Source organism: Elgaria multicarinata, chromosome 8 (genome assembly GCF_023053635.1).
Source record: "Elgaria multicarinata webbii isolate HBS135686 ecotype San Diego chromosome 8, rElgMul1.1.pri, whole genome shotgun sequence".
NCBI classification, from domain to species: domain Eukaryota; kingdom Metazoa; phylum Chordata; class Lepidosauria; order Squamata; family Anguidae; genus Elgaria; species Elgaria multicarinata.
The window spans coordinates 59,347,396-59,365,963 of record NC_086178.1 but is presented as its reverse complement, the minus strand read 5'-3'; the positions used below and the strand labels follow the sequence as shown (position 1 = coordinate 59,365,963).

General features: G+C 41.7%; 1 protein-coding gene across 9 annotated transcripts in view; it reads left to right on the top strand.

Annotated features, from left to right (window-relative positions):
- The window catches only part of SH3PXD2A (SH3 and PX domains 2A), a 272,178-nt gene extending 259,816 nt beyond the window's left edge, over positions 1 to 12,362 (top strand). For all 9 annotated transcript variants that reach the window (XM_063132600.1, XM_063132601.1, XM_063132599.1 and 6 more), the window contains 4 exons: positions 2,768 to 3,102; positions 4,786 to 4,835; positions 8,409 to 8,528; positions 8,672 to 12,362. In XM_063132600.1, the coding sequence (XP_062988670.1) occupies positions 2,768 to 3,102; positions 4,786 to 4,835; positions 8,409 to 8,528; positions 8,672 to 10,558 (2,392 nt within the window). In that variant the 3' untranslated portion in view covers positions 10,559 to 12,362. The remainder of the gene's footprint in view (positions 1 to 2,767; positions 3,103 to 4,785; positions 4,836 to 8,408; positions 8,529 to 8,671) is intronic.
- The last annotated feature ends 6,206 nt before the right edge of the window (positions 12,363 to 18,568 follow it).

Here is an 18,568-nt window from a genome sequence, read left to right as displayed (position 1 = left end):
CTCTCCTAGAAGCATCTATTTTCCACTTTTTGATTACATCCAGCCTGAGGAAAGAGTTCAGTGTAACTCAAAAGCTCACATATCACACGGTGAACTTTCATCCTGATAAAGGTATTATCTTACTATTGTTGTACTTTTGGTTTTTTCAAGCCATGTTTCATTTTTGTATTAGCTGTGGGCTGCAATCCTATACACCCTACCTGGGAGTCCCACTGAAAACAATGGGGCCCAACATATATAGCATTGTATGGATAGATACCCTTTTCAACTGTAGTTGGGCTAGTTAAAGAATTATAAAAAGAGATAGATTATTCTACTACTACAGCAGCAGTAGAGGGTTGTTATTCTATGTTTCAATAAATATGATCCCTGAAGTGTGGGGTCTGGAGCAGGGGGCACCTGGCTTGGTCATTCAATAGTGAGGGACTTGCTTTTTGTACACATCTAGAGCCATTTTCTTGCTTGAAATGTCCTGGACAATGCAGCTAATGTAGCTAGTGACTTGCTAGATATGACCCGTGAAGTTGAGTGGGGATGGTGGTAGTAATTCACTGGGTGGAGGACAGTGTATCCAAAAGCCCGCACCCAAGAAAAATGCACAGGCATGGTGGAGCTGTGTGTGCCCTGTGCATGACTCACACCTGAATTGACACGACAGTCCCACCCAATTCACTGCTGTCCTGGTAAAGCTATATGCATGCATGGGGGAGAATGGGCATGTAGGTGTGGGGGTAAGTTCTTCTTGTTGTTGTTGTTGAAGTTCCCTCCACTGTAGCTGCTTGCACTGCTCAAGAGGTGAGCTGCTTTGTGGGCTAAGTGAATAAAACCAAGAAGTGAGTGTCCTCTCTAGCACGTGATGACTCAAGGTCTTTGTACTACCTGATGCAGAGCAGCAGATGCCCCGAGGGTGGCCGCTTATGCATCACCAAAAAGAGAACACAACATTTGCATGTGCTAATTTACATGTATCAATGCAAATTTAGAAATAATTATTATAATTTAAATAGAAATGCAATTTCATAGCAGGGAAGACTGTGAACAGGTGACCTGGGTGCCTGCCTGTTCAGTCTGCAGCCCAGGTACTGATGGGACACTGATGCTCTCTCCCTTCCAATGGTTCTTTATCTTTACAATGGGCTTGAACAGGACAGCCCTTCAAGTTGAGGACTGTCCTCTGGCAGACGTTCGAGTAGAGGACTCTCCTCTATAAAATGGGAGCCATGATCAGCCTAGATACCTCCTTCCTCCCCAAGTTAGTTATAGTTCTCAAGGTAAGCCAAGTTACTTTAGAACCTGAGGCAGAAAATTCCATGAGGGCCTCTCCCACTTCCTAGCAATAAAAATACAACAACAACAAATTAAATAGGTAACCACTTTTTGCCCTTTCATGACACCCAAAAGTAACTACCTGAGGCAGTAGCCTCACTCTGCCCAATGGCAGGGCTGGCTCTGGTGGTCCACTATGGCATCCTATTTTCATCATGGTCTTTAGGGTGGTCTAAGAAACACTGATGCAGTGAACACTGAGCTGAATGTTGAACCAGGTCTTCTAGGATTGCCCAGTCACAACAGCACCTTCACAGCTCACCTGTGCTACCAGAACCCAAGTGTTCTTCCCACTCAGGCCTGATTTCAGGTTTGAGGGGCCCTGAGCAAGGTCCCCTCCAGGACAATCAAACCCACCTCCCTGTGAGCTTCCCAGATGGCAGGGCAACAGTAGACAAGAACAAGCTGCATCCTTCAGGGAGGATACTGCAGAGCCGTTTGGCTTGATGCACTGGATCCTTCAAAGGAAAAGGCTGTGCTGGCCCAGGTAGGAGCTTTGCTGAAAGGAGGAGGGGCAGGTGGCTCCAGCAGCCAGCATCTTCTTTTTCCTATATGCTTCCCAGACCCACCCCCAATGCACTGTTGATACTACATTGGCAGAGGGGTCCAAAGGCATATGAGGGCAAGAACATGGTAGCCACTGCAGAAATTCAGGAAAAGAAACTAATCCCTTCTAAAGTCCTGGTGTCAGCCCCAGTGGGCCCTTGCAACCCCAGTGTGGATCCCACCATTTATCTAGCCATGCCTAGTGGCACCCTAGGCCTGTTCCCACCTTACAATGCATGGAATACCTGGGAAGGTCACTTTCCACCAGGACAATTACAGGCTTTCTTCTAGCAGCATGTGCTTCTGCTACAGTTGCATAGAGGCCTGTTTTTACAGATCACCACTACTGCAACTTTCTGCACCGGAACATAGTCTGGCTTTGGGGTTGAAGTTTCTTCTTTCATGAGCTGGAGATGACGAGCCTTCCTTAACCCAAGAGGTGTCATCCTTCCTACATCTGTCATGAACTTCAGAATCCCAAAGCAAACAGGGAAGCCCTGCCAAGTAGAATTTTCTGGTTTTGTTCTTTGCGAATAATTATTTCTAATACTTCTTACATAACAAGGTGGCTTAGAGCCATCCCTTACCATTGCCTTTCTTACGTTTACACAGTCAAAGTGGCTAAAGCAGAATTCAAGGGTAAGGTTTTCCTAGCCCTCAAACTAGAGGAGGTGTAAGAACTGAGTGAGAGTACACCGGGTTAGGCTAATTAAGAATAAGAGCCTTGGAAAGGTTGATCCCTTTATTTCATTATAGCCACATTGTGGTGATCATATTATGTTAATTTCCCATCATCTTAGTGGTCTTTTGGGAATTCTAATCCTATTCCTGTATCACACTGCCCTTTGTTTTTGAAGTTTAAGGAGCTAAATGTAACTACCTTTTGTATTTCCAGGTATTTAGGCAAAGAAGGCTGGGCCCCAGCATCATATCTGAAGAAAGCAAAAGATGACCTGTCATCTAGGAAAAAGAACTTAACAGGGCCAGTGGAAATTATAGGAAATATCATGGAGATCAGTAACCTGTTGAACAAGAAGTCTTCTAGTGACAAGGAAACCCAGTCAGAAATTGAAACGACAGAATCGCACATCACCAAGAAGGAAATAAGTTTGCCTATCTTGTGCAATGACTCCAATGGCAATTTCATGACGACTCAAGACAAGCAGGTTTCAAAACTGGCACAGGGATCTCCAGCCATAGCCCGGATTGCACCACAAAGAGCTCAAATAAGTAAGGTCATGATGGATTTCTAACTGTTCTACTCATAATTCTTGATGCCTATTTATTGCTGGAGCAGGGGCAGGTTGAAAACAGTAAAGTCTGAGGTTTTTAGGGGAAAATATTTGTTTAGATGTTAGAAGGGCAGCGTGGTTATTAAAACTGGAGAACCCCATTTTACTGTTTCTTAAGAATGGATGAATCTAAATGAATCAATTTCATTCTCTCTCAATTTCTAACTTTTCAAGTCTTGAGTTCATTTTGTCCATTTCTGCATCAATTTGCGATTTCTTTAAAATATCTGTAAAAATGGATCCCACATTTGTGCACATTACCCCTGATATATGCATTTAGTGCAATTTTGCCCAATGTATCATTTTTGCAAGCATTTTTCTGTAATAACACTATTTTCATGAAAATACACTTCTTTATATGCATTTATTGAACGGAGAACATCACAAAAATTGTAGAGGTGTGGCTACTGAAGGATAACTGCATTTCAGGAATTGCAAATTAAGTAGGAATGTGAATCGAATGAATTTCTGCCCCATCTATTTCTGTCATTCATTATATCCACTGCTTTCCAAATAGCCCCTTAGACAATAAACAAAATGACTTGCAGTTCTTCAGAATCTCTCCAGTAATTTTCTGTTCCACCACCCATTAAACATCCCTCAGGGCATAATTTAGCTACCATCTCCATAGATTTGTGAATCACTGCAGGATCCCTAGTACTGCAGTGGTGGTGGTGGTGGGGGTGTTGAATTGATAATTGACTTTGTTTTGGAAAGACACCTAAGTCCCCCTTCTGTTCAAAATAATGTACTGCTTCTAAATGTCTGGGTTTTGGACCACTTTCCTTGGAAACTATATTGGCACAAAGGCTTTTCAGATGTTCAATCTAGTAGGATGATTGAACAGACATAGAAGGGGTGGGTGGGATCACAACAAGCTCCATTCCATATACCTGTTAAGTTGAATGTTAGAACAGAGCCTACACACACATTACTGAAAGTGAGTGGTGCTTTATCCACATTTTCAGGAACCCTCTTTTTTCAAAGTTCCAAATACTGTGGAGAAAATCCTAGGTATGTACAATTGTACATTTGAAGGTTCTGATCTGATTCTGAACACATGTAGACTGGGTTGGGGAGAATGCCTATCATCTCACTTTCCCCTCTGCCTATCATCTCACTTTCCCCTCTGCATGCAAAGATTGTCTGTCTGAAAAGGACCATGATATTGTAAAAGGCTGTGCAAACAGAGCTGAAATCCACCTAAGGACAGAGGGAGTGTGATTCTGATAATTCTTTGGGACTTACCAAAAAATTGGTAATTTTCACTTCTGATTCTGCCTGGATCTTGAATGTCCAATGCAGGGAGGCATCAAATCTTTTGGGGCCAAGTGAAGAGACCTTTTCATTTGTCCGGACTCCTTAGATATTGTAGATTTCTTAGATCTTTTAGTTTATTGTGTTTTTATGCTGATCTGCTGGCTTTAGTAACTATGTGATTTGTATCTAGTTTTAAAAATGTAAGGTGCTCCGGGAGCCTTCAGGGCAAAAACTGGGTTATTAAATACTTGTAAAAGTAGATCTTTTTTCTAATTCAGGTTAATTTTGATTCTTAACCACTGAAAAGAACTTTGAATTTAATATGTTCTATTTAAATTAAGAATGTTCCTCCTCTCACTAGGTTCTCCAAATCTAAGAACCAGGCCTCCCCCAAGAAGAGAATCCAGTTTGGTGAGTGCTGATTTCTCTTAATGCTGATGGCACTTATGAATTTTTAACATTGCACAAGCACAACACCTCCTAACCATTTAGCACAGAGTGTGAGGAACTGTTTGGCCCTCCCTGGGTGGGGAGCAGATTGCATTGCTGTTCAGCCCTGGGGGCCAAATGACATCAGGGGTGGGGGCCCTCTTCCTGAAGCCCCACCCTCTGATGTCATCCATTTCTCCATGTAGAAAGACATGGAGTGATCCTGGGTGGATGTGCTGACTTGGCATGCCAAATTGGCCTAAGAGCTGGAAGTTCCCCATCCCTGATTTAGAACCTAAGCAGGGAAAAACCTTAACACATGGTATGATATAGAGATGTTGATCTTTGATACTGATTGATTGATTAGCATACATGAGTGGTACTTCTAGGCCCTCCCTAATGGGGGCAAAAACAAAAGATTTAGAACAGCAGCTTCAGATATTCCAAACAAGTGGAGGAAAAGGCAGGACAAGTGGGTCATGCTTCCTCTTCCCACACTTCCTTGGGACCTCTTGAAGCTGTTCTTGGCTGCAGCAAAGATACTGTCCCCTCAGGGCTCTTCTGCAAAGCGACCAGGTGGAGCAAGACCCATCTGTGGCGGTGGTGAGGTAGGTTGCTAACATAGCCGTGAAGACTTCCACTCTAGAAATCTCATTAAATCAATTGCTTCCTGATTTGGGGGATGTGGTGGTGGAAGGAAATGAGCTTGTTAAAATGTGATTCAACAGATAGTGACTTTACACAACCACTTCATCTTGAATATTTCTTTCAGACATTCACTGCATTTATATCCCGTCTTTTCTCCAAGGAGCTGAAGGTGACATATATGGTTCTCCCTCCCACTTTATCTTCACAGGTTGGTTAGGCTGAGGGGTCACCCAGAGAGCTTTGTGACTGAGGCCATAGCTAGACCTAAGGTTTATCCCTGGATTGTCCAGGGGTCAAACCTGTTCATCTAGGTGACACACAGGAGATCCAGTGCTCAGGCAGGGGCGAACCCTGGATGATCCCAGGATAAACCTTAGGTCTAGCTGTGGCCTGAGTGAAGCTTTGAACATGGGTTTCCCCAGATCCTAACCCAACACTCTAAGCAGCATACTTTCTTTTCCTCCTCTTCTAATAAGGAAAGACTGAAGAGTTCCTTAGCTCCTTAGAGTGCAAACAAAGGATTTTAGTGAACAACTAAATAGCTTTGTGAAAGACCAATGCAACCATATTCTCAGTGCTATATATGGCCAAAAATTAAATTATTACTAGGTATTTGATCCCTTGGGATTGGGGATTGTTGGTTATTGTTTTAAACACTGGTTGTGCGTCTAAAGACTAAACATCATGCTGTAGAAGTGCATGCGACTTCTGTGACATGTTCTCCATTTATTACAGGACGTTCTTGCACATCCTTATCTACCAGACCCTTGTTAACCAGTAGCTTATTAACGGGCAGCTTCTGCTTGGTATTGCTTGAGGTCTTGTGGCTTCTCATGGAGAACAGAGAGGAAGCGCCATCTTATGAAATAGGCTTCCACCCACTGTGACTATTAGTCTACCTAGCCAAGTGTAGCCTGCTTTGATTGGCAGCCGCTCTCCAAGGTTCAGGGCCCAGGCCTTTTCCAGCCCTGATGTCTGAGATCCTTTAATGAGTGATGCTGGTGATTTATCTTGCTCTTATACATTCAAAGCACATGTGCTCTGTCACTGGAACTGTGGGCTCTTTCCCTGACATTTGTGGCTTATTTCTAAGCCACATGTCTGTGGCAGACATAGATTTGCTCAAGGGAAGGTTGGTTAGAAAGATAACGAAGAATGTAATTGAGAAATTTTTGTCTAGGGGATGTATATAAGGGCATCGCAACAGATAATGTTGAATGTCCTCCACACAGATGCAGAGTCTTTGGTGCACAGGGGTGTTATTAAATCTTCCCTTTAGATAAGCGGAGGGCATACACTGAAAACGCAAAGCTGTAAATGCTTTTCTAAGTGGTGCCAGCGCAAGATTGATAAAGTACTGCTCCAACCCAAAAGATGTTTTATATATTGGGTACCTGGAGGAATATGCCATTTGGGAAAGTACGGTAAATGAAGGTCCCGCCATTTGGAATCAAGATATTTTTTTTCTTTGATAAGTTGTTTGACTCTATTAGAGGAATAATTTGGTAGAGCTTCCACATTAATCCCATAACGATAGAATATCATACTGACTGAATTTGCCCAAGAGCTTCGAGACAAGGATTGTAATTGCTCTAAGTAGCATTTTTTGGGTGGTTCTGATTGAAATCAGGGCCTCTGCACTTTACTCAGCAGCATGTGGGGATGGGGATGGAAGGTTTAATCATTCCCTCCCCAGAATTGCCCCCCCCCAGCTGTCTATCTTGGGTGGTGATTCTTGGGGGTGATGGCTGTAGAGGGAAGGATTGAGCCTCCCCACCACATATGCTGTGGTCCTGATCTGAGTCAGAGTCTCCATGCTTACTTTTAAATAAAGATAGAACACATAGGGAGCTGCATGCTATGCATTTAACATAGTGTGTGTCTCCTTGATGTTTTGGACTTGAATTCCCATTAGCCCCAGCCAGCATGGCTGATGGTTAGGAATGCTGGGAGTTATAGTCTCAACCCAAGGACCTCCACTTCCCTTACTCGGCTTCGTCCTTTTTCTTCTGCTGCCCCTTACGCCTGGAACGCTCTTCCAGAACACTTGAGAACTACAAACTCAATCACTGCTTTTAAAACTCAGCTAAAAACTTTTCTTTTCCCTATAGCCTTCAAATATTGAGTTTGTTCTGACTCTATACTGTTTAGCTTCACCCTACCCGGTGCCTGTTTACACTTCCCTGTGCCTGTTCGCATTCTCCTTCCCTCTTTATTGTTTACTACAACTTATTAGATTGTAAGCCTATGCGGCAGGGTCCTGCTATTTACTGTGTTATCTGTACAGCACCATGTACATTGATGGTGCTATATAAATAAATAATAATAATAATAACCTCAAAATAGCTAATTAAATGTACCTATTATTCCTTTTCGTACAGTAAACATGTAATATTCAAAGGCACAAAGGATTCTCACTTCTTACGAGCGACTTCCTTCCTAATTTTCAGATTACTATTTAATTTTCAGATGACTATTTAGTAAGACAATGAGAATGCAGTCAAATGTCCACGTATCCCTAAAACTTTTAAACCAAAAAATAAATAAATCTGATTACACCCTAGCTTGCTTGTTTCCTGTACACTTCCAAGGTCTCAGGTCTCAAAAACTGGGGACTATTGCAGTTGAGAATAGCAGGCTAGATGAAACATTGTTTTGTGACATTTCTCTGTAATTTACATAAATTACATAAGTTGTCCTGGGCTCCTCAGTCACATGAAGTGCTGACAAAAATACTGTTCTTGGGTGTAATGGTTTGTGTGTTTCAACTGTCGGGGTTTATATTTATCTATCTCTGCTTTCTGCTTAGAAAGATAATAGCTTTCTAAAATAAAGGTGATTTCAGCTGACCTCTTCTTTCCTACCCACTCTCCATTTTTCACTATATGTCACTGTTTCTTTCTGCAGGGCTTTCAGTTACCTAAGCCTCCCGAGCCTCCATCAGTGGAAGTTGAATACTATACTATTGCAGAATTCCAGTCTTGTATCTCCGATGGAATAAGCTTTCATGGGGGTCAAAAGGCAGAGGTAAGCCTAGAAAGGGCAACAAATACATGAGTGAGTGATGGGTACTTGCCAGATGCTTGGCAGAAACCAGGCTGTAGGCTGGATAAAAATAATTGTCACATTACTTTGTTTCTCTAAACTAATCTGTTTGAATTCCTCTCTAGGTCATTGACAAGAACTCTGGTGGATGGTGGTATGTGCAGATCGGCGAAAAAGAAGGCTGGGCTCCGGCATCATACATTGATAAAAGGAAGAAACCTAATTTAAACAGGCGAACCAGTACTTTGACCAGACCCAAAGTTCCTCCCCCTGCACCTCCCAATAAACCAAAAGACTCTGAAGAAGCAACAGCTGCTGGAACCATAGCTTCAGGAGATGCCCAAGACTCCCCACACAAGCAAAAATATGAAGAGCCAGAGTATGATGTACCTGCCTTCGGTGCTGACTCAGAATCTGAGCTGAGCCAGGGAGAAGATGGCAGCTTGGAAAGAGGCCTCTTCTATCTGCCCAAGCCTTCCCCTGTGTCATCCCTCCAAAGGGCAAAATTCCGAGTTGGAGAGTCTTCTGAAGATGTGTCTCATGAAGAGGAGACGATCTATGAAAATGAAGGCTTCAGACCATACATAGAAGATGCTCTGTCAAGCAAAGAATCCAGTGGAGACTCTGATTCTCAAAGAAGTTCTTCATTGTCTTTGATCCAAAGAAGTTCTCCATGTTCTGTTTCTCCTAAGTCCTCCCTTCCGAAACCCAAAAATGAAAAAAGCATTCAGCCAAACCTTGGGAAGCCTCACTACTCCCGGAATGAAGAGACAAAGCCAAGGTCAGCCTCAGATGCTGGCTTAAGCAGTGTGCCCAAAAAAAGGGATACTGGGGAGACTGTTTCTAGCAGAGCAAAACCAATGGTGAGGCCAAAACCTTTCCTGAACAAAGCAGATTCTCAAATCCAAGAAAGGATGGACATCAGCACTTTACGTCACCAGCTGAGACCAACTGGTCAGCTCAGAGGTGGACTTAAAGGTTCAAGAAGTGAAGAGTCTGAAAGCCCACCTCAGACAGCTTCTGGAAACCCGGAAGAATCCTTCAGAAGAAGCTCTGCAGATCTTATTACATCTCCTTCCCATGGCATATTCTACTCCAGCCAGCCAACCAAGGCAGAGAATGAAAACAGCTCCTCAAAATGTCTATATGTAACTACTGACTCTTACCAGAAAGTTCAAGATTCTGAGATCAGCTTCCCAGCAGGAATAGTAGTAGAAGTGCTGGAAAAGCAAACAAGTGGATGGTGGTATTTAAAATATGGAGACACAGAAGGGTGGGCTCCTTCACACTATTTGGTGCCCTCAGATAACCAGCAACGAGAAACCACTTCCAATGAGACCAACATCTCGCTGGCCAGGAACAGAAGAAATGAAAACAAATCCAATAGCTTGGAGAAGATTGAGAAGAAGGTCCAGGCACTGAACACCATCAACCAGAGCAAGAGGACAACACCTCCTATTCCCAACAAACCACCGGGTGGCTTCTCCAAAACATCTGGGCCTGTCAAATTGCGAAATGGAGTTAGACAGCTAGCAGTGAGGCCACAGTCTGTCTTTGTCTCCCCTCCACCAAAAGATAATAACCTGCCTTGCTCCCTGCGTAGGAATGAGTCTCTTACTGCCACAGACCATCTAAGGGCAGTACGCCGCAATTCTTCTTTCAGCACTGCCCATTCCCAGATTGGGGATTCTAAGATAAAACATGCTGATCGGCTGGGTTCTGAGGGGTCCGAGGGCACCACATTCCTACCTATTGAGCGCAATGGAATCCCAGTGTCCACAGTCCGGCCCAAGCCCATTGAAAAATCCCAGTTCATCCACAATAACCTTAAGGATATCTACATCGCCATTGCAGATTATGAGGGGGATGAGGAAACTGCTGGATTTCCGGAAGGTGTCTGTATGGAGGTACTGGAGAAGAACCCAAATGGCTGGTGGTACTGTCAGATCATGGATGGAGGGAAACCTTTTAAAGGCTGGGTCCCCTCAAATTATTTGGAGAAAAAGAATTAAGAGTTGCAATGTCTTTAAAATCCTTAATTTATACTTTTTCTACTGTGTACATATGGAAGGAGGGGGAAGATACAAACATGTATTTCCTTTTGTTCCATCATATATCAAAAGGATTGTTGAATCCAGCTTTGTTATAACCAGCAAGTCCGCCGTCTTTGAGGAGGTGTTTGGGTATAGTTGAAGGAATTGGCTCATTCAGAAAATATCAAGAAAAGGCAGCTGGAACTAATGCCTTTCTCTTCTTCTTTTTGGTGAAACTTTCACAAAATTGAGTGCAACAGGGTACATCATCCTGGTTGTAATAACAGGAAACCAAATGTGTGCCTTTCACAATATAGTTTGGATCTTTGTGTCTACTTGGGAATGATTGGGAGTTTAGTGCCAAACTTGGACATGTTAAAAAAAAAAATCAGCTTGTTCATTTCTTCCACATGGAGTGTGTACGTGTATTTCCAAGCTGTGGATGGTTTCCCCAGCCCACCCCAAGACATCTTTCAAGCATGCAGATCAAGTGTGGAAATTTTGTCCAGTCCCCAGCTATTACATTCTGGTCTCCAGACCATTCAAAGACTTGGGAGCCTTTTCCCAGTGCATCGCTGGCATTGAACTCCAAGCGCATATTGTTCAGTTTCCCTCAGTGGCATCCATCATTGCTTTTCTCCTCTGATCTCTGTGTGTCAGATGTTTCAGAAAGGGGGTTAAGTGGGGTTTATTTTACTATTATCATTGGAATTTGAAATGCAGCCAAACATTAGGTGATCCCTAGGTGTTTGCAAACACACTAAAAATGATGCATTGCCCACCCATCTTGTGCACACTGATTGGTCTCAAATGTGATGTTCTACCATTACGATCTTCTGAACAACTAATTCCGAAACTACCTTGAGGACCTTTGTCACATCTCGTGCTGTTTAGAGCCCCACATCTGGATTATGAAGTAGCAAAGTTTCACCTCTACACAAGGAATATTGGTTGCCTCTAGCTATGAAGGAAGCCACTATTACATGATCCATTTCCCTTTTTTCTGGATCATGGCCTGTTGGGGTCAGGCTGCCTGGCTAGCTGGCTAGCACTATAAGCCTCTCCTGGAAGGAAGGGGCTTTTCCCATGTGCTCTTAGCCATCTCCTCCTCTCTGGTTCTACCTTTTGCTCAGGGCAGAGCTGCAGTCAAGTCTACTTGGCCAGCTTATGTACAGCTCCTAACATAGTGCATGCTCTCTTCTGCCATCCCGAAGCCCCACCACCACCACCACCACCAACTGTCGCAGCCATAGCTCCAGCTGGAGAACCAGGCCAATGCTCCTTGTGCCACAGTGGCAATGCCTTCTTCAAAGCCATGTGTGTGGGTCTTGTATGTGATTCCAGCACATGACCCTTATATGAAAGTTAAGGCCAGTTCAAGACAACTAGAATGTAAATGGATGAACTGGCCTGGAGGGCCAATTAAACAAATAGAAATAGAATTTAGTCCCAGATAATGGGCCTACTATTTTGCAGGGGGTCCCCATTCTTTTCCATGAACGGAAGGATTTCTGCATGTACAGAGGGATTAAATGCTCATTGTGCATGCGCATAGAAGAGAATGGGAAGGTACTTGCCTATAAGGGGTGTGATGTGCACCTTAAAGCCAGTGTATCCATAACCAATTGTTCAAGCCAGGTATTCCTTCATGCATGGGAATCTTTATGTGCACATGGAGTTTATGCACGTATCTTCTCTTTCCTGTGTACTTCATGGAGAAAGCGGTGATACCTCATGTATATCCCCATTGCACATGGCCAGACCCTTCTCACATAGAAATGGGGGGGGGGGGATTCCAGATGTGTATGTGCCCATCAGAATGCCCACAATGGCAAATATATTTGCATATGCCCATGTCTCAAACCCCACCCCACCGACACACAGGGAAGACCCATATTTTGTGTTTTAAGTGTCATTTTCAAACAGTGTACCCATCAGTGTTTACAAAGTTGGGGGGGGGGGGGAGAAAAAGCCATTGATTTAATGTCTGCACAATTGTTTTTGTTTGTCGCAGGGAAGGTTATTTGTGAACCTCTTTGTTCTAAATATTATTTTCCTTTTAAGGAGAAACAGTAGAAATTTGCTCTTCTGTTGTATTCACTTGAACATTTCTTTTGTACTGGGGGAAGAACACCTGATATTTTCAGACTTGAGAAGCAATTGAGTAAGAGCATCATTAGGCAGAGAATGTTATGAGCATGGAGCACATGCTCCCTTCTGCGATTCCCCCCTCCTTCAATCCCCCCCCCATTATTTATGATTCCAAGAGTTTAAAAATATGATGTTTTGTGGAAGCGCATGGAAAAGATGAAAACTACTGTGGGGAGGAAAGTCTTGGGGTGCAGAGTGTATTTATATGTGGCTTCAAACACCAGCCTTTAAATAAATGTTGTAATGGTAAAAGAAACGCCAGAAGGCCTTTGCATGGGAATATTGAAGATCAGATGAGAGTTTGATGTTGCTGTTTTGAGGCCCAGCATTTTGTGTGTCGAGAGAAGAAAACCAGTTGGGTTTCATCTCACATGTTAACACTGAATAATAGAGAAATAACTCGTTTGTCTTCCAGCAACACTTCATGCCTTCAACTAGTTGGAAGATAAAAGAATAGGAAGATTTTAATGAGCTCAAGCTAAAATAATAATAATAATAATAATCTTCAAAAAATTTAAAATTGAATATATTATGAGATGTTTTGCCTTCCTGAAAAATTACATAATTCTGACTTGATTTTTGTCTCATTCTTTTTTGAAATTGTGTGTTACATATATTAAATTACAGTGACAAATGTAATTCTACAGGTCTCGTGACTTTCGGTTTGACTTGTTAAGATGCTGTTAATGTTTGTGACCACAACCACCCTCCATTCTGTTGCTCTGGTTAAATCCGCATGGAAGGAGGAACAACTTGGGGGCAAAAGAGGCCTTTGGAACTCCAAAACAAATCAGTGGGGAGAAGAGAACTATCTGTACTACCGTACAAATGAAAATGGCGTCAATTTTGTCCTAAGCTCTTCTTCCTGAGGCCTAGCAGCTCTGTGTTTTGGATGTTTTCCTCCATTTTTAAAGTTCTGCTAAAACATTAGCAGCCATTTAGAGGACTTCCAGAGCTGCTGTAACTTTATAATAGAAGTATTATGTTCTTCTGCTGGACAGTATTAAATAGAGCAAAACCATAAAGTAATCTGCTAGATTGCAGTACTAATAGTAGTGTTTTAGCAACTCATATTAATGTTTATGATTTATTTTTTTAACAATAATGATGAGGAAGTGGTTCATTATTTTTGAGTTAATGCACTTTAACCATTTTAAACCAAAATGCAGAAAAATCAAGTGCATTATTTAAAGATGCAGTATAAATCGTCATTTTTTTAAAAAAAAGTTCACCTATTTATTAAAATAATTTATGATTATTTAAAAATTGTACTATACAGTTTTGTTCTAAAGATGCCATCATCTCTTGGGAAAGCTAAAAGTGCAGCTCCCAACATTTCTGCATTGAGCCTTTAGACTCTCAAAATACAGTAGATTCAGTTAGCAAGAGTCACATTTCTGCCAAGAGAAAAGGAACACACATTTCTGATCGGACAGCAGTGAATTGGTTAGTAATATTCCTAAACATATAGACCCTTGTGGAATTGTCTGTGGAGAACGGATTCAAAGTAGGGTCATGAGATCATGGGAAAGTGTTTTGCGTAGATTCCGTATTGGCATTTTCATGCTATGCTACAATTGGGGCTGGGGTGCCAATGTTGTATTCTGGTGGTGCCCAGTGCTACATTGATGACAGCAGTCATATGTACAGAAGATCACTATATGCTAATTCAGTAGAGTTTGAAAGATGCTTCTGCAAGCGACCTGTAAGAAAACATGTATTACTTGCTGCATCTTGAACACACGGCTTGTCCACTATTCTGTTAGTGAGGGAATCAGCTTTCCTTCACTCTATCCACTGCATCATTGGTGTCCCAGCAGTCTTATCTATTCCATGCTACTCCATATATAGTATCATATGATACAAAACAGGCACGGTATGTGTAAGCACTTGCTTCTTACAGGTGTCATAGGAAGCTGCCTTATACTAAAACAGACCTTTGGTCTTGCCAAGTATTGTCCACCCTGGCTGTGCTCTCTGGGGTTTCAGACAAGAGCTTTTCCTGCTCTACCTGGAGAAGCTGGGGATTGAACCCAGGACCTTCTGCTTGCCACTGAGCTATGGCAATTGTGAGACCATTAGGAATAATTTAAGCTTATGAAAATGCTTGAGATGTTCTGTCTTTGATGCATCAAACCAGCAGACCTCTATTGGCTACTGGAGCATTTCAGTTGAGCCAATCTCAAAATGTACTAAAATAAATTTAAGCAAATTTGATTAAGTTCTGGGCGAGCGGCAAACCCAGCTGTCATTTTTGACCTTGCACCTTATTTTTATACTCACACAAATATTTCTGGTAGCTCTTGTGTTGGACAAGCATGGAGCTGCTTTCATTATGTATGAAAATAACATACAAGTCTAGAAAAGGGGTGGAGCAAAGGGCAGTAACAAGCACCTTCTTAACTTAGTCCGTTTCACTGTTTTCCACCTTTATCCTCCCTCTGATAGCTATTAGGTCAGATAGAAAGTGTTCTTTAAAAAGAGTTAGCGAATTCAAATTGCAGAGCCATTCCAATTCACATTGCTTTAAGAAACTAGTCTTCATGATCTCCCTGTATTGAACATATTCAAGTCTAGTCTCACCCAAAGATATCTGTAGTTTTTTCCCCTCCAAAATACCATCTCCTGATTCTAAAACTAAATTTGTCAAAAAGTGGTTTAAAAATATTTTAAAACTATATAGTACTTTCAGAATGATCTAAATCAATTTTTAAAATTCTCTGGGTCAGCTACTGAATACAATATTTTGTGAAGTCAAAGAGCACCCTCTTGTGGATGGAGGAGTGGCTTCTAGTTTTCTTCCTGGTTATTTGAAATTACCTTGATCATCCATGCTTTCAAAAAAGAAAAATATATATTGTGAAATGGGAATGATTGAGACAGTAAATGTCAAAACGCAGCTGAAATTTTTAGACAAAATCCAAAAATTTGAAACTTTTGTTCTGCTGTATACTGCAACTTTAATAATAATAAGCACTTCTGAGTTCATTATTGCGGTTTTATATAATGCCTGAAAAGATACTCTTGCTGTTGTTATTTTTCGAAATTTTACAGAACACTATGTCTAAAGCTTATTTCAATTTTACTCTACCCACATATGCCTTGATGCCCACTGTATCAGTCTTTGTAACTGAGGCTTAGTTCTCTGGTGGGGGGCGGGGGAAGCAGATGAGGTTGTAAGCCTGGATTGTAGCCCTTCAGACTGGAAGGGCTATTTTAGACTGCAGGTGGCCACGTAATTGATTCAATGATCCCACCCAAAAAACCCTCCTCATACATAAGAAAATGAATGTGTTAGGTACAGGTCTAGCCTAGAACCTTTCTCAACACCTTGTTTTATTTGTGCAGAGATTTTGTTTTGTTTTATTAGTATGGTGGATCATTAAAGTACGTACATCCTCACCTGCAGTTTGAAAGTGGTACAGTCCAGACCAGGCCTACCACTTCATCTTCTGTTTTGTAAAAGCAAGACCTCACTGAACTTCAATGTCTGGTAAATTATATTAAATTATCTGTCTAGACTGGAATCCAAGGACCTAGGTAAGCTCATGAAGATGCTTCCAGTGGCCCACTAGAATATGATTTCAAACCTCCTTGAACAACTAGACATTCCGCCTTTCTGGCCATATCACAAACTGCTTATGAAAGTGACTTACATTTCTGAATCAGTTTGCTATGTAGCATGGTCTGGCGGAGGGAGCATGTAGGCTGAGAAAAACCATGTGTAACACTCCCTTGGGCTCACAGAACTAGCTTCCCAGTTCTTTGGATCCTAGCCTGCTTTTCCAGTGACTGTGCTCCTTGCCAAAATCCACCTATGAGCAAAAAATTGGCACTCTGATTCCTTAACACATTTACAAGGAATTAAGTCCCATTGACTCCAATGAAAGTTACTTCCCAAGAATTATGCTTTGCCTTGCTTGAGCACAAAATGATTTGGATGGAGTTTCTTATGCTCATTTGTACAGGTGGCAGGTATCACTATAGACTAGCTGATTTGGGGCTAGATTCTGAGACAGGTGAACAAGCGCATAAGGATTTCAAGTTTACACTGCACTACCAAAGAGCTGCATTTTCCCCAATGAACAAGTCCCAAAGGCTTCCTTCAGTAGCAACACTGAACATTTTGACGAAGGCATTATCGAACTGTTGTTTTTTAAAATACTTTCAAATATTAGTGTGGCATATTTTATTGTAAGATTATACTCATTGCTTTTCTATGTTTAGAAATGTGTTAAAGCTTTCCATCATGTATAAGAAACGGAAGGAAATCTGGTAAAGCGCTCATTATTTCCATATTACTAGCATTTACAGAATAGAAATAGTATTTAAGTTTAGATCACCTTAGGTAGTTTGTTCACTTACATTTTTTTCTCTTGTGTTTTTCCGTCTTCTTTTTTTTGTTACATATTTTTCCAAATGTTTTTGCATTCTCAAGATAAAATCCAATTAGAGGATATGTGCAATACTGAAAGAGAAGAAACAGGCCCCTCATCCAGGACTCAAAGTGGAATGCACAGTGTGACTGTTGTCAAAGTCTGTCATTTGCTAACAATGCACTCTTAAAAAAGAAACGAGGGTTGAGGGGAAAGGAAGAATTGGGAGGAAGAGGGAGAGGAACAAGATTTCTGGTACAAATGGATTGTGTGAGTTTGATAGTGGTTGCACAAGCATATTCCATGCCAGCAGAAGTGTGAGGATTGTTTGTGAGCGTTACTGACTGTTCCAACTTGGGGGGGGGGGGGCTTTCCCCCCCGATACTCAGTATTTTTTCCCCATTAGGGAATTCCATTTGTTTAGTTACACACGCTCTCTGTTAAATAAGGTGCAATCCATTACTCACTTGTAAGTTCCATTGAACTCCATATGGCTTACTTCTCAGCACATGTGTAGAGGAGGGTGCTGTTAAGTGCTTTAGTGCATAATCCTATGCTTGTTTAGACAGAAAAAAAAGTCCTACAACTTCCAGCATTCCCCAGCACGTCATGCTAGCTGGGAAATGCTAGGATTTGTAGGACTTATTCTTTCTAAACATGCATAGGATTGCACCACCAGTAAGCATGGAATAGTTGCTGGAACTTGGAGTAGAAATTGGCATAGAATCGATGCGCTGAACAAAAGCATCTCCTCAAGCATACATAAAACAAGGATTAATTCCATGCTTGAAGTACTGTGTGTTACCTTCATGCCTTCCGAATGAGGACTTTTAAAAGGGAAGTTTCGGTTTTCTCTCTCGCCATGAAAAGGAAAGTGTTGATATCTTTCTTCAGTGGCCCAGGATTAGACTCTTCATCTTTTGCTTGTTTCACTTATTTGAAATCTTCCCTGAACTTCTTCTCCATATACCCCATTAACTCAAGAATGAGGTGGTTGTACCTGCTTTATTTTGCATGAAATCAAAATGTTTTCATGCAAAATACTTAATATTCTTGGTAATTAAAAACCTTTTCAGAAAACAGCTCTTAGGCTGCACACTTACACACTTACCTCTGAGCACATCCCACTGAACTCAGTGCGGGGAACTTGTTTCCGAGTATACATGCACAAGCGAGTATATACATGCATTGTACAGCCTTCTGCTATAAGTTCTCATTTTCCTGAAAGTAGTCTTAAAATCAACTCTTTGGCTTTCAGAAAGTGGGCCATTTTTATATTTCACAAGTTACTGTGAACTGGAAGTCCAAACAGGCCTATGAATTTCACTGCACATGCACATTTTTGTTTAATGACCTCTTCCCTTTCAGTAATAACACTTCTCCTGATTCTTAAATACATCTCTCTAAAAAGAATTTGGTTTGTTTGTTTTAATTTTCTGGAAGTATGAAACCTGGGCTTTGT